The sequence below is a fragment of the Antennarius striatus genome, chromosome 20, assembly GCF_040054535.1.
Source record: "Antennarius striatus isolate MH-2024 chromosome 20, ASM4005453v1, whole genome shotgun sequence".
NCBI classification, from domain to species: Eukaryota; Metazoa; Chordata; class Actinopteri; order Lophiiformes; family Antennariidae; genus Antennarius; species Antennarius striatus.
The window spans coordinates 10,022,501-10,037,500 of NC_090795.1; the positions used below are offsets into that span (position 1 = coordinate 10,022,501).

General features: G+C 42.1%; 1 protein-coding gene across 1 annotated transcript in view; it reads right to left on the bottom strand.

Annotated features, from left to right (window-relative positions):
- zfhx4 (zinc finger homeobox 4) overlaps positions 1–15,000 on the bottom strand; it is a 79,216-nt gene that overhangs the window by 5,609 nt on the left and 58,607 nt on the right. The window contains exons 7-11 of the mRNA XM_068343760.1: positions 13,309–13,407; positions 6,797–6,930; positions 5,452–5,652; positions 4,784–4,904; positions 1–4,625 (exon numbers count right to left, since the gene is read on the bottom strand). The exon at positions 1–4,625 is cut by the window's left edge and continues 769 nt beyond it. Of these exons, the coding sequence (XP_068199861.1) occupies positions 1–4,625; positions 4,784–4,904; positions 5,452–5,652; positions 6,797–6,930; positions 13,309–13,407 (5,180 nt within the window). The remainder of the gene's footprint in view (positions 4,626–4,783; positions 4,905–5,451; positions 5,653–6,796; positions 6,931–13,308; positions 13,408–15,000) is intronic.

The following is a 15,000-nucleotide window of genomic DNA, read 5'->3' on the forward strand; positions in this document are numbered from 1 at the left end:
GAGGCTGAGTGCAGGGCTCACCATGCTGAATTGAAATCGTTCATTGCCACCTTCAGAGTTTGATGCCACACAGCTCTTATTGTCACTCAGTTTGTCCCCTCCATTGGCTGTGAAAATCTCAACTTCATTGTTATTGCCCTCATCTCCAGTTGTAGCATCACTAATGGCTGTATTAATTGATGAGGTCTCATCAAAGTCCATCTTGGTGAGATCATACGATGAGGCTTCTGCTGAATTAGTATTAGGCCCTTCAGTTTCATCACAGTTTTCAGCTTTTAAGGATGAAGGGCTTAAGAAGTTTTTTACTTGTGGCTCGGATGGTTTTACTGGAGTTGAAGATGCAGTAGGCAGCTCATACTCATTTGGCTCAGTCTTGGTAGGCATCTGTGAGTAGTCAAAGAAATTATACTTAATTGGGCTTTCACCTCTTTCATTGTCTTGATTCATCATTGGGCTTGGTGGCAAGCTAAAGCCTACCTGCTTAGCTTCATGCCAGTGTCTGGATCGTATGTGGCTATCTAGAGCAGATTTAGCCTTGAACAGTGCTCTGCAAAAGGGACATTTCTTGTGGGACTGGGAGGGCCCTATAGCCCTAAACTGCCCCTTTCTCTCTCTTGCACGAGTGTTTTGGAACCAAACTTGTACAACTCTCTTTTTCAAGCCAACCTCTCGAGCAATGTGATCCAACATTTTTCTTGTTGGGTTAGAGTCAAGAAGATACTTGTCATAGAGAATTTCCAGTTGTTCTGGTGTGATGGTTGTTCTCAAGCGTTTATCTCTATGTTGCTCTTCACTGCTGTTTCCACCATCTTTATCATTAACACTTTCATCCTTTTCATCCAGTTTTCTTTTCATTGTTCCAGAACCTGAAGCAGAGGTCAGACCAGAGCCACCCTGAGTTGGGATTTGGGAGAGGCCACCAGATAACAGCTGGCTGGCCATTAGGGGATTGTTTGGGTCAAATATCATGTATGGCATATCAATGGGTCGTTCAAGAAACTGAGAGTGAAGGAATTGGTTTTGAGCAGCTAAGAAATGCATGTGCTGATGTTCTTGCCATAGCTCCACAGTAGGGAATGCAATCTTACACTGGTCACACTGGTACTGAAGCATCTGGTGAGGGAGGCTGTTTGTGAGTGAAGAAAGGGCTAGTGAGAGTGGACTTGAAGGCACCGCTGCTGCCTGTGGCTGGGAAAGGGGTCTTGATATTTGTGACTGAGGAGCTTTCTGAGGAGGTGGCTGAGGTGTGCAAGCCTTAGATGGTCTGGGCTCTGGTAGAGACTTGACCACTGGTGAAGATGCAGTCTCAGTTTGTTTAGGTTCCATTTCAAGAGCAACATCTGGCTTTGGGGATGTTTTCCCCATGCTGGCACGAGGAGAGGCTGTCACAGGGGAGCATGAACCAGAACTGCTGGCAGTACCCTGGGACTGTCTATGTGGCTCAAATGATATCTGGGAAAATTTTCCTTGACCTTGTTCAACATAATCTGTTTCATCCTCACAGGTACTTTCCTCATTACCTTCCTCATCTTCATCCTTATAACACAGCTTTTTCTGGTGAGTGATAAGGTCAAAGATGCGTGGGAACACAATGTTACACTTTTTACATTGGTACTGCATGTTGCTAGTTCTGATGTATCGCTCATTTGTCAGCTCTTTTTTCTCATTGTCTTTGGAGTCTGCCTGGTTTTCATAGCTTTTGCGAGCTTTCTGGCGGGCATTCTGGAACCACACAACAATGACACGAGTGGGTAGGTTGAGCACTGTAGACAGCTGCTCAATCTCATCATCCTTTGGATACGCATTAGTGTCAAAGAAATCTTGAAGTATCCTTAACTGGTAATCAGTAAATCGGGTTCGGGAGGACCTCTTATTAACACTGGAAGAGTCACTTCTGTAGTATTCATGTGCACTGAGCTGGGATTCCATTCGAATATCGTCCAAAGTAGTGATGGGAGGAATATTAAAATTATAGGGAGAGTCTTTACTCCTCTGTCTCTCTTTAAAAAGTGTGTTACGGAACCAGTGCTTTATGACTTTTTGGGGCAACCCAGACTTCTCTGACATTTCTTGAATCTGTTCTTCATTCGGGGAATTGTTGATATCAAAGTTGGCACGAAGAATCTTTAGCTGGTCATCTGTAATACGGGTCCTTGGTCTCTTAAATTGGGACTGGCGTAAAAAGTTTGGATCAAGACCCAGTTGTTGCTGGCAAAGTTGTGTAAGGTCTGTAGACAGAGAATCAATTGTGGGCAGCTGGAGGGCCAGCTGAGGAGGCAGCCCTGGGTGTTGGACGGATTGCATCATTAGAGGTGGGAAAAGGGGCAAATCTAGAGGAACAGGGAGCTGTACTGGAGAAGGTGCAGGAGGGGCAGGAGGTTGTGGAGGAGGGGGTGGTGGCTGAGGTGGCGGTGCCTGATGAGAGGGCTGGTGTGGGGTCTGATGAGACACAGGAACTGGTGAAGGTACTGGGGTTTGTGGCTTGCTCACTGAAGCTGAAGAAGGTTGAGGTGCTGTAACTGGGGCTGGAGCAGGTGGTGGTGGAGGAGGTGGCGGAGGAGGTGGTGGTGGTGGAGGCGTCTCAGGTGAAGCAGGGTTTATTGGATAGAGTTTGTCATAGGCCTCTCTGTACTGCTGGGCAAACTTTTCCAGCTCCACATAGGGAAAAAAGTGACTATGTACATGCTCCTGGTGACTTTTGAGGATAAGCATGTTGGAGAAGAGTTTTCCACATATCCCACACTCAAGTTTATCAGTGTTCATTTCTGCTTGTTCAACTCCATCTTTGTTTTTCTTCTGATTTTTCTGTCTGTTTTCATTGTACTGGATGACCAGTTCAAATCCAAAGTTTTCTAGCAGGGCTTTGGCTGCATTACCCCTTGCTCCTGACACAATGCGTGGAGGAGGAATCAATGGCTCTGGGAACTTTGACTTTTTAATATCTTTGTTATCTTTACCTCCATCAACTAACGCATCACCTACATTTTCATTCTTTGCCCTATTTTCTTGTTTTTCTAAGTGATCCTCTGCTTCTCGTGACATCTGAATTTCGGAAGCAGACATAGTGCTGCATTCAACTTTTGTTTTATGGTTCTGCAGTTGTTGGTTCTTCTGTTGGTGAATTTGAGACTGTGTCTGAGATGCTTGTTGCTGTTGCTGCTGAGCCTGTTGCTGGGCCTGAGCCTGTTGCAGCTGATGCTGTTGTTGCATCTGCTGCTTTAAGTCTTCTAGGAAGGATCCAGTAAGACCAGGCATTCCAAAAGCTGCTGCTGAGTGCAGTGCAAGTTCTGGGCTAAGGTTGAACTCTGCTCCTGGAATGTAGAAGGGGAAGAGGAACTGTGGCTGTTGAAATTGCAGCAATGCTTCTGGGGTCATTGGAAAATGCGGAAAGAAAGCTGGATTAAGGAACTGAGGTTGGAAGAAGGCTGCCTGTTGCTGGAGTTCATGTTGAAGCTGCAGTTGCAGTTGAGCTGAGGACTGCGCTGTCTGATGGTTGCTTGCCTGTGCTGAAATATGGTCCATACTTGCTGTTTGTTTTGAGCTGCTGCTGCTGTTACCCTCTTTTGCTTCCATAGTATTTTCTTTATTAGCAGAAGGAGTTACACTTCTAGCAGATTCTGAATTGCTGTTGTTCCCTTGTGTGCTTGGGGCTGGGCTCTTTGCAGGTACTGGACCACTAGTACCAGTCCCACTTGTACTCATTTCAGTTTTAGCTGTTCTGGCTTTGGTTTGGTGAAGAACTGACCTCATATGAATTTCAAGGGTTGAGCTTTGGCTATAGGCAACATTGCAAATATTGCATTTGAATGGTTTGTTGTCAATACTGTTGCTCGTCTCTTGAGGAACTGGGCTCGATGCCTCTTGAAGAACCTTTTTCAATTTATGCAAGTGAGACACTGAATTGTAGTGAACAAGTAGAATGTTCTTCTGAGTGAAGGACTCCTTACATACTGTGCACTTATAAGGCCGTGAAGGGTCCAAAAATTTCTCCATTGTAAAGTTGGGCCCCTTTCTAAATGGTAGGGTCCGTTTTGGTTCTGCTCCCATGTCATCAAGCAGAGAGCTACTGTCACTTCCTGTAGGACTGGGCTTCTCTTCCTGGTCCATTTCATCATCTTTGTCCAAATCATGTTCAAAAGCCTGAGCCTCCTCCAAGGCCCTGGCTTCACTCTCAGTGATATCTCCATTCAGTGGCAGGTTTCCTATGAGTTGTTGCACCTCAGCTTCACTAAGTTCTGGGTGTCCATTTTCCAGATGCTTCCTAAGGGCCAGGAATGTTCTAAAGCTGCGTTGGCATAGGCTGCACATTGTGGCTGCTCTGATAGCATGGTACTGGGAATGTATCTGAAGCTTCTGCATTGTCTTGAAGGCTAGACTACAATGGTTGCAGCGGTATTTATAGACATGACGATCAGATACGGAGAGCTGCTGTTGTTGCTGCTGGAGCCTTTGGAGCTCACTGAGATGGTCCTGTAGGGTATCTGGGGACTTGCTCTCATGTCCTAACCCACTGGATCTCTTCCAGCCCGGTGCCTCTGTGACTTCCATTGGGGGCCTGAGTTCTTCACCCTGTAGGTCCAATTCACTCCTGTCTTGAGTGGTCAGCTCATCCTTTGAGCTGTTCCCTAAAAGTATAAAATGCAACTTGAAATACAAAACATGCATCATTTACTTATCATTGTAAATTCCTGATAAATTATAAACAGTTTAAGAATTTAAATATTAATATTCATGTAAATGTAACTTTATTATTTTATTGATAGTGATTCCAAATTCTGCTCACCTGGAGAGTTTCCTGACCCATCAGTAGGAGGGGTAGAGGAATCCATTAAAGACAGACCTTTGTCTTTTCCAGTTTGCGGATGCGTCATATTATTTGGCGTTGCTTTGTCAGGGCCGACAACCTATGAAGACCAAACACATGTGTCTATTATTAAAATGGTTTCAAATACAAAACACAATATGGTAAAGTCCATGCATATATAAATTTTTGGGAAATATTTCAATTTGCAATTTGTATATAAAGAAAAACTCCATTTAGAGAGTCAATTTGATCCTCTTAGAGGACAGCAAGAATTCCAAGTTATGGCAGTATATCAAGGAACTTCATGGGAATCTTGCAGTATGCCCACGTCTTGATCTACATATTTGTTTATTCATTTTAATTTCTTCATTCAACAGATGTAGTAAAATACAGTAAGTAAAAAAGTAAGCAAATAAGCAGGTAAATTAAAAAAATATGCATCTGTTTATGTCAAGTGAATTCAGCAGCTGATTATTATATTCTTAGCAATCAACTGTCTGTTCGTCATTGTAACAGCAAAGTATCATCATTTATTTTTCTTTTAGAATTTGTCAAGTTTATAAAAGTACTGGGAATTTTTGAAAAAAACAACAAAAAAACGTGCAGCATTTGTTTACATATATACGTCGCTGATTACTTCTACTTACAGTTAGGATTAGCTTTTCTACACAGTCAGGAGCCACACTGTGCAGATGGGTGAGATGCAACTGCAGGTGAATCTTGTTGCTCAAGACGTCTTGGCACAATGGACAGCGAATCACTGGCTGCATGGAATGCTGTGACATAACATGGAGCTGCATACGATTGGAATCTTTACTGCTGTAGTTGCAGTATGGACATTGCTGAACCTAAAGAGCAAAATAAAAAAAATAAAAAAAACAAACAAACAAGAGAAAAAAATTCTGTTAGGATAGATAAATGATATTCAAGGCAAAGGACACCCTGTGAAATGTAAATTAATGTAATAAAAGTTACTGTTTGTGTAAGATTATTTTTTGGCAAGGTTCTACCTCTACTTGACTGTTCAGCATATGCCTCACAAACATGTCATTTTGAACAAGACTTTGATCAAGACATGCAGGGGCCATGTCTCCTGAACTGTTAGGGGTGAAAACAGCCTCATATTTAATCAATTTATGATTTCACAAGACTTTTCTCTGATTCGACACACCCATGGCATTCACCTCTCCCCCTCCCACCCAGATGCCCACCTTAACACACAAAACGTAGATCAACCATGTTTTATTTAATTCACTTAGGACTCTCAACTCATGCAATTTTATTAGCGGAAAACACGATTGGCCAGAATTTTTAATCAGGGTATTACAGATGACAAAGGTGTGTACACTCCCAAGCTATGCCTTGCCCTCATTACAGGGAGTACTCTGAACATAGCTGCTGCCCCACCACCTGTCTTAATAGAATCCATTTCTGGAATGACTAAGTCCTCTTTCAGTGCAGGGCCCAGAACCAGACGAGCTAATACTTCATAATCTAATTTAAAAACACATATAATTTAAAGAGATGCAAAAGGAGGAGATGGGGGCGGGGGTGAAGCTCAGTGGGTACCTATGGCTAGTGCAGGTATTTCTCTTCTGAACACAAAGACTGTCCTTCTGCGCTTAATGCTAAAAAGCTCTGTCAGGGAGGGAATGGTGGACATTTAACCCTTTGATAGAGAGCTGGCGCCAGCAACTGCTAAATGCTTAGCTTAGCATTTTTTTTTTTTTTTGCTAGATACAGCTTCAGAGTGTCTTTCCATTAGCTCATCCCTCAGTGACAGTGAAGGTTAGATTTCATTAGCGATTATGGAAAAGAACCTTCCTCATTAGCAATTAGGTTTTTGTATTAACATAATAAAGCTCATGTGGGCTAAGAATGCAGAAATGTTCAGTCTACATAGATAAATACCGATGCACTCTCTTTGGAAAGGTGTAAAATGTGTGATTCAGCACTTCATTCATTTAAGGATTTGTCATTAAAAACGTTTACCTGCTCATTGGAGGAAGTCCTTCTCTCAGCAGACTTAGACCTTTTGGGTGGACTTTCTATTTGCCGATCTGGAAGGAGAGAATGCTTAACCAAAGAATTTGGTGCAGTAGCCTCTTTGGATATGGCATTCACTCCTGGTCAGCAGTGGATGTAAAAAGAGGAAGACAAAGGCAAAGTTTAAAACATTTAAAAACATTTTTCATGGACTTAACAGTTATTATTTATAGCTTGTGTGTCTGCACTTGTGTGATTTTTTTCCCCAGATACATTTCTAACAAATCCCACGTTAAAGATAAAATTTAAATGGAAAATTTAAAACAAGACTGCAAAATGAAAAAGGAACAACTTTCATATGGTGCTGTATGGAATGAGCACTAGAGAAAATTTGCATCCCATGTCAAATTGACATTTACAATATCCCATACATCACAAAGAGTGTATGCAGCATACCGTTTGACAAATGGGGGCATTAACTTATAAAAGAACAAGTATATAATGCTTAATAACGTAATTGACAAGATGGTATCAGCTGCATACATTTTGTGGTTATTCTAGATCACAACATGCTCAAATGATTATTGATGCACATATGAAATTCCGCCAAATTAATATTCATTGGGAAATAGGTGATGATTTGAAAAAAAATGATTTGACATCAAGGCAATGTAAGCACGGATACAAGCATTATTCACATTCATATACGATGAAGTGTTTCAGCCCTGAGGACATGTGAAATGGAGAAAACTCTGGCAGGCTCATTATCACAGCATGACATACATTAAATGTTATGGTAATATTATACACTTCATTAGTTCATATACATTTCCCCGGCTGCCTAGACGACTTCTCTGTCTGTACAAGATGCTAAATTTTCGGGGCTCGGTCACGGCTGCTGGTACAGTAGCAACACTGCTTGTGTGTGTCTATTTGTATGTGTGCATGTAAGCGTGTGTGACATTAACAGCAGGGCTCAATGTGGAGAGATCAGCCTCTGGTTGTATTTAGTAAATGCTGCAGCCGCTGATAAATCTTTCATTAGCCTCATCCTGAGATACAGGCCGTGCAGGCCCTGCTATACTCTGCCACTGCAATTTACCCAGTCGGCACAACACAAAGACATAGCAACTCTCCCTCCCTCCTTTCCTCCCTCTTCCTTGCACTCTTCCTTTCTCTCTCCCTAAGCCATAACCCCCCTCATCTGGTCACTCAAGGCAATATGTGAGCCTCACTCTTGCGAATCAACGCTTCACGCTAGATGCACAAATGGAAAAAAAGGGAAATCAAAGCACCGATACATGGAGAGGGGGCTGAAAAAAAAACATTTTGTATTTCATATTATTCTGAGGCTCATGTTTATATTGGGCGCATATCAATTCCTCTGGCCCGTTCATGCATTTTAATTCTGTTGCATTAAGTAGGCGTTCCACTTATTTTATTTGTAATCCCCTATATCTGGAGCCTGAAATATTGGCCTGTCAAGGAAAGTGACAAGAGAAAGAGGGAGGAAAGAGAAAAGAAAAAAGAGGGAGAGAGGAGAAAAAAAACACAAGGGCACAATGTGAATTTCCAAGAACATCTGAGAATTGCTCAGCAGCTCAGAATAGCAGGGTAATCTCGTCTTCGAGTGCTCGCTATGGCCCCTGCAGGGCGTGTGTGTGTGTGTGTGTGTGTGTGTGTGTGTGTGTGTGTGTGTGTGTGTGTGTGTGTGTATGTGTGTGTGTGTGTCTACAGCCATGTATGTGTCTGTATTATGCTCCTCATGACAGGCCTCTGACACTCCATTGGTCAAATTGGAGCAGGATGGAAGCACCCCTCATATCACCTGACCTTTTCAAAGTATCCACCCCGCCTCCCATATTTATTATGACCGTTTCTAATTCCAACTTTCAATTTTTGCCTCCATCTTCCAGTCAATTTGTGACTAAATTACATCCCTGTGAAAGGAGATGAGGCGATTGGCAGACAAGGGACTGCAAAAACATTTACGATGCGGCAGGAAAAAGAGCTCACAGATCACCATTGATTGCTGTCATATTGAATGTAAATGCATGTCTGTGTGTATGTATGTGTGTGTGTGTGTGTGTGTGTGTGTGTGTGTGTGTGTGTGTGTGTGTGTGTGTGTGTGTGTGTGTGTGTGTGTGTGTGTGTGTGTGTGTGTGTGTGTGTAACATTAGGATCGACCCTTCTACTTTAGAGTCATCTTCAGTCTAGCCCTTTCATCAACACTCATGCAAAGAAACACAGTTGGTTAACCTTGAATGTTGAGATAGCAGTTCTCTCCATAGCCACTTAAGATCTTTAAATGCAAACCCTGCATATGAATAATAAAGTTGTTTTGAAATTCAGAAATGCATTCAAAATCATAGAATGTCAGCCAGGGATATAATCAACTGTAACACATATAAATATAAATACAATGGCTGTTGCAGTTCAACTCTTTTATAACTTTACAAGAGACAAAAAAGCCCCTCTGTGGTTTTCAACCTGCTGTGTATTCTTGCTTTCGATGGTTCAAAAATAATTAAAATAATTAGAGAGAAATAATGGAAGGGAGGAGGATGGAGAACAAGGAAAGAGCATCAGGCACTCATTTTGTTTTGTCTTTGAGTCGCCATCCCACAGTTAATGACTGTGTCCTTTTACCTCCTCCTTCTGCTCTTTCCCCTCCCTTTCCACTTTCCCTTCATCCCTTCATCCTTAGGCGGACTCAACCAGCTGCAACCCAGTGAGGCATAGGGGTAGAACACCCCCACACACCGACACACACACACACACACACATGCACACTTCCAATGACAAATGTCTGCATGCAGCAGGACCTTGCTTGATTAGATAAATCAAAAGGTGATTTATGACACTCAACCGTTTTTGCATTGCAGGGGGAGAGAGCTGCACACTTACCACCCATCTTTATTTGCGACTGTCAATGGTGTTTAGGGAGCCGCGTATACACACACTTATATACACGCAAGGGGGTGCTTAAATTCAGAGGAGTACAGAGCAATGGTGGGAGAGGCAAAAAACTGGAGAGAAAAAGCGGGAAGAACAAGGAAAAGGAGGGAGAAGTGCACAGGGGCTCATGGCTCTAACTACCTCAGGATATATATGTCCCATATTGTTCCTCAAAAGGAAGGAGGACCGACGATACTACAGCTAATGTTTTCCTCGTGCATCTATTATAGAATCTGCCCTTTTGTTGTTAGAGAGGGGGAGACATTTTGTGCAAACTAAAGCAACCAAATTAGATTTTAACACAAACAAGCATATCATTGAATCTTTATATCATCCGAACTATGACTTTATTAGAAATATTAAAGGAAAAGCTGCATCACGGAGCTTGCTTTCAAAGCAATCAAAAAATCGCACCGATTGCAATCCTTTTTTTTTAATAATCTTTCTTTTACACATTCTAAAACAATAGGATTTTATTCCTGACATTTCATGAAAATTAAAGCCCACAAACATGCAGGGAGGGGTGGGGGGGTTGGCTGTCAATTAAGAGGGAGCAGGCTGGGTGGCAGCAGCCTGGATTTAGTATTCAATTTAGCTGTCCTGAGCCCTGGAAGACTGGCTAAGGTTACGGAGCAGTAAATCTAGGAGGCAGAGCTGGCCAAAACGGGCCAGGGAGGGCCAGCTAGCATGATTTACTGGCCTACTGCTCTGAGGTTACGCATTAGGCTGACCCCCGGTCACCTGATAACATTACAGCAACACACTCTGAACCCCAAACTCCCACCGAAGCACTCAGCGGGCCCAGTTCTAGCCGGAGGGATGTAGAGAAAAAGGGAGTGAGCGAGAATAGAAGGGAGTGTGATGGAGAGAGACGTACGGAACAGAAGGAGAAAGGCTGTTAAACAGCAGCTGCCTTGTAGTTTGCGTTTTTTAACGACTATTCTTCTATTCTCTTCCATCTCCAGCTTGCGCTCTAATGAGAAATAAATAAGAGCAAGCCCTTGTCATATTTGACAAATCGTCTGAGATGTTCAACAAGCTGTCATTACACGGAAAACACACATGCATACACAAAGGGATAGCTGCAGGCTTCTAATTAAACATGCTAATGTCTTTAATATATTTTACTCTCATTTTACAAAGGCAGAAGAAGAGCACGCCTTCCGTCTCAAGCCGGATAAATTTGCAAGATAGATGCATATGAAGATTGAAAGTATTACGACTGATGCTAATATGTAATTTTTAACATCTGATCTTGTTTGCGTGCAATTCCATTTTGTTTCCCCTTTATCTGCACAATTCAAAATACTTCACGAAATTAATACAAAACATTTGGTGGTAAAAACCATGAGTAATTTCTTTGCTAATTTGAAGCAGGTAGAGATCTACTTTCTTTAGCCTGCCTGACAGGCTCATTTCCATGATGGGGTCTTTGTTTAGTTTGTTATTTATAAGAAGTGGGCCCCTGAGCCATAGTGGCGACATGCACCATCTACACACACAGCACAAAGCTATCTGGAAGTAATCCACATCGGGGACATTTGCATGGAAAATGCAACATGGATTATAATTAATCTAAAGTGACATGGGATTATAAAAGACAATGTAAATGAAGCCAGGGAAAAAGCCCTTTCTGTCTTTCCTTACCCCTCCCCCCTTCGCTCTTTCCCCCCGTCTATATACTGTATCTGCCCTCTTTGTTTAAGGGATCTTAGTATTTGAGATGAAGTGTGCAAACTGCTGCTCACTTGGCCACACTGTAATCCTTTCCCTGGAGATCTCATACAGACACACACACACACACACACACACACACACACACACACACACACACACACTTGAGCAAGCACACACGCAACATTTCAAGCTTGTCACACATTTTGAGCTAAGGATGGAGATGCTAAATTTTACTACTTTAAGCTGGAGGAAGACAAAACCACGGCCCTGTTTCTGATCATAACTATAACATAACAACATTAAGACACTCCAGGTTCCCTTTTGCCTTTTGCGACAATTAACTTTCTAAAATTTGTTTCAGAGCTACTGCAACATAAAATACCCCCAAAAAAATAAAAATGCAGCCAATCCATCCAAAGAAATTCCCAGAACAAATTATTTACAAAAAATGAAAAAACACACATTTCTGCTTAATTACACAGATTTATTTTGTCATTTGATGAACTACACTAGAGGGAACATGCACATACGTAAGCACGCTTTAAAGTAGGAGGGTCCTGGACAATTTTTTGCATGTGTGCGGTGGTGTTAAATGACGCTGGTGGTAATATGCGGCAGTAAATGCATGGATGGTGGTTCCCCGCCAGTCCGTCGGACAGGCCTGTCAGAGAGATAGAGCTGAAAGATAGATGACTAGCTAAACTAATAGGCCCCAGCCTCACTCAGCTCTCCTTCTGCCTCATTGAGCCTCACATTATGGAGCTAGGTATGGCATGCTAGGAAGACGAGGTGGGGAGGGAGCGTGAGATGGATTGAGGTTAGGAGTTGGAAGGTGCATGCGCGTGTGTGACGGAGGAGGGTGATGGTGGGGGTGGGGGATTGGGGTGAGAGTGAAAGAGAAGGAGAGACATTAGTAGAGGGAGAACGAATGAGAGACCGAACCCCATGGAATGACAGAAAAAAAAAAGAGGAAAGAGACCCCATGCAATATTCATCCCCAGCCATGGATTTCCATCTCATACATAAAAAGACCATATGAATTCTTATTTGGGTAAATCAAATCTAACAAAGCCGGGGCTATCCCAACCACAGCCTTACAGCAGAGGCATTATGTGCTCCCTACCTCACCCAAAATAATAAAAAACACCAAAGCACCTTGTACAGATTGTCTCCCCTTTCTGCTCACAATAGCGGCATTCTTACAAACAAATGAACAGTTCTTTTTGTCTTGTGTTCTTGTTCTATTCCAGGTAATGCCGGATGATAGGGTCACAGATTGGACAACAATTAAGGGACGGATTAAGACTGGTAACAAAAAAAATACTTGGGAGAAAACAAAATGAAAGGTAGTTGCAGGGGAAAAAACTAATTTAAGTGTTGCGCAGATTTGGTGAAATATTAGAAAAACATATACACAGACCCCCACCCCCCCATCTAATCCTGCGCTTATGAAAAATTAATATGTCATCGGAGAGGGCACAAGAACGAGAAAAGATTAATGCAAGGCGCTTATAAATTACAAGCACGCAAACTGATTTGATTAAAAAATAATCTGGGGACTGGACATTGCCTGGTAATATCCACAACACCCAACTTATCCCTCTCCCTTTCTGTTTTTTTCTCTCCTTCTTTTCCACTCTCTCGCTCTGTCTCTCTTTCTCTTTTTCACTTTCTGTCAGATGGAAACGATTAAAGCAGGTCACATGGAGGCTAGTCAGCAGAAATCACATGTTACACACACGTTAGAAACTTATCTGAGAGATGAACGATAACTTCGGAAAGGAGGAAGACTTATGTGTATGTGTATTGTTTAAGTGTGTGTGTGTGTGTGTGTGTGTGTGTGTGTGTGTGTGTGTGTGTGTGTGTGTGTGTGTGTGACTTACGGTCCGCTCTCCTGTTGTCAATCAAGTCTCGGTCACTAGGGTTGTTGGTAGGCCTGGACGAAGAGCGCGGAGGTCTCTCGGCGTCCTCAGCAGTCTCCTCTGAAAAGCATATATAAAAGACTACATTACCCATGATGCTCTTCCAAAAAAAGTAGCATATTCTGGCTTGGGCACAAGCATTGAAAAACAAACTGCCTGTACTTGATCAAATATCATATATTGCTATATCATATTAGAGTCATTTCAAAAATATTCCTGTTTATACATGTTCAGCTAATCCCCATAAACCCCCTTTACCCTACTGTACTGTATATCTCACCAGCAAATAATGTTCCAAGTGACTTGAACACATGTTCTTTTGAAAATAGCCCTGCCAGGCAGTGAAACATAATACATACATGGTCTGAAAGCAGGGAAGTTGTGCGACAACAAAATATATCTGACAGGAAAACTGGTTCAGTGTATATTTTGTTCCCTCTATTCGGACATTAAAAAAATACTCCCAAAGACAAGCAAAATAATCATTTTTTCTCTATTTCAATATGCTTTATGCCTTATTTCAGATCTAACTAATTTTAAATTATTGGAGCAGGAAATAAAAAGTTTTTTTTCGTTCAGAAAAGTGTGAAAAACATTAATTCAACATATTAAAATGGAACAAACACCGTTAACATCATTATTAAGGATGCATAATAATATAAATACATATTTTTTCAATAAAATATTTGTATACATCTGTCCAAAAATATGTACACACATACACATGCAGATACACAAACCAACACACACATGCAGTTCTGTACTATTACCAGATTAGCCTGCCCATCTCTGAGAGTTCAGCCCCTTGTTTGATAATTCTGTGTATCTGCAGTGTTCTGCCAGTGGATTATAGTGTGTGTATGTGCGTGGATGTGATTTGTGTGTGTGTGTGTACAAGTGTGTATGTGTGTATAAGTGTCGCCAGCACAAGCTAACACTAATCCCAGCCAAGCCCCAGCGCTCCCTTTCATCCAGCCATCATTTGTCTCCGGCTGGGCTGATGTCACTTTGTAATGAATTTTGAGCAGTCTGAGAGAGGCCAGATAACCAGGCATGCGCATGCACACGGATCACACACACACACACACACACACACACACACACACACACACACACACACACACACACACACACACACACACACACACACACATATACACATACACTTATAGTTTCAAACAGAAACAAAGTCAAATCATCAACCAATCAAAGCAACCAATGCAAGACCATATTCTCATAATCACATGCACACGCACGCACACACACACACACACACACACACACACAAAGCAAAAACGTTAAAAATTTCATGTTTCCTAAATGGTGGGCGGTGGGGGTCTTCTCACTCTAAATCTTGTATTCCACCAGAGAATGAAAACTGAGTCTGTCTGAATATGTGCATGTGTGTGTGTGTGTGTGTGTGTGTGTGTGTGTGTGTGTCTGTGTGTCTGTGTATGAGTGTGTTTGTGTATGAGTGTGTCTCTGTGTGTGTATGCATAAAAGAACTGTGCTCGTCAATTCTGTAATGCTTTAATAAACATCCTTAAGAAGAAGAAAAATATTTTACAACACACACACACACATACACATACACACACACACATACACACACACACACACACACACACACACACACAAACACACACACAGACA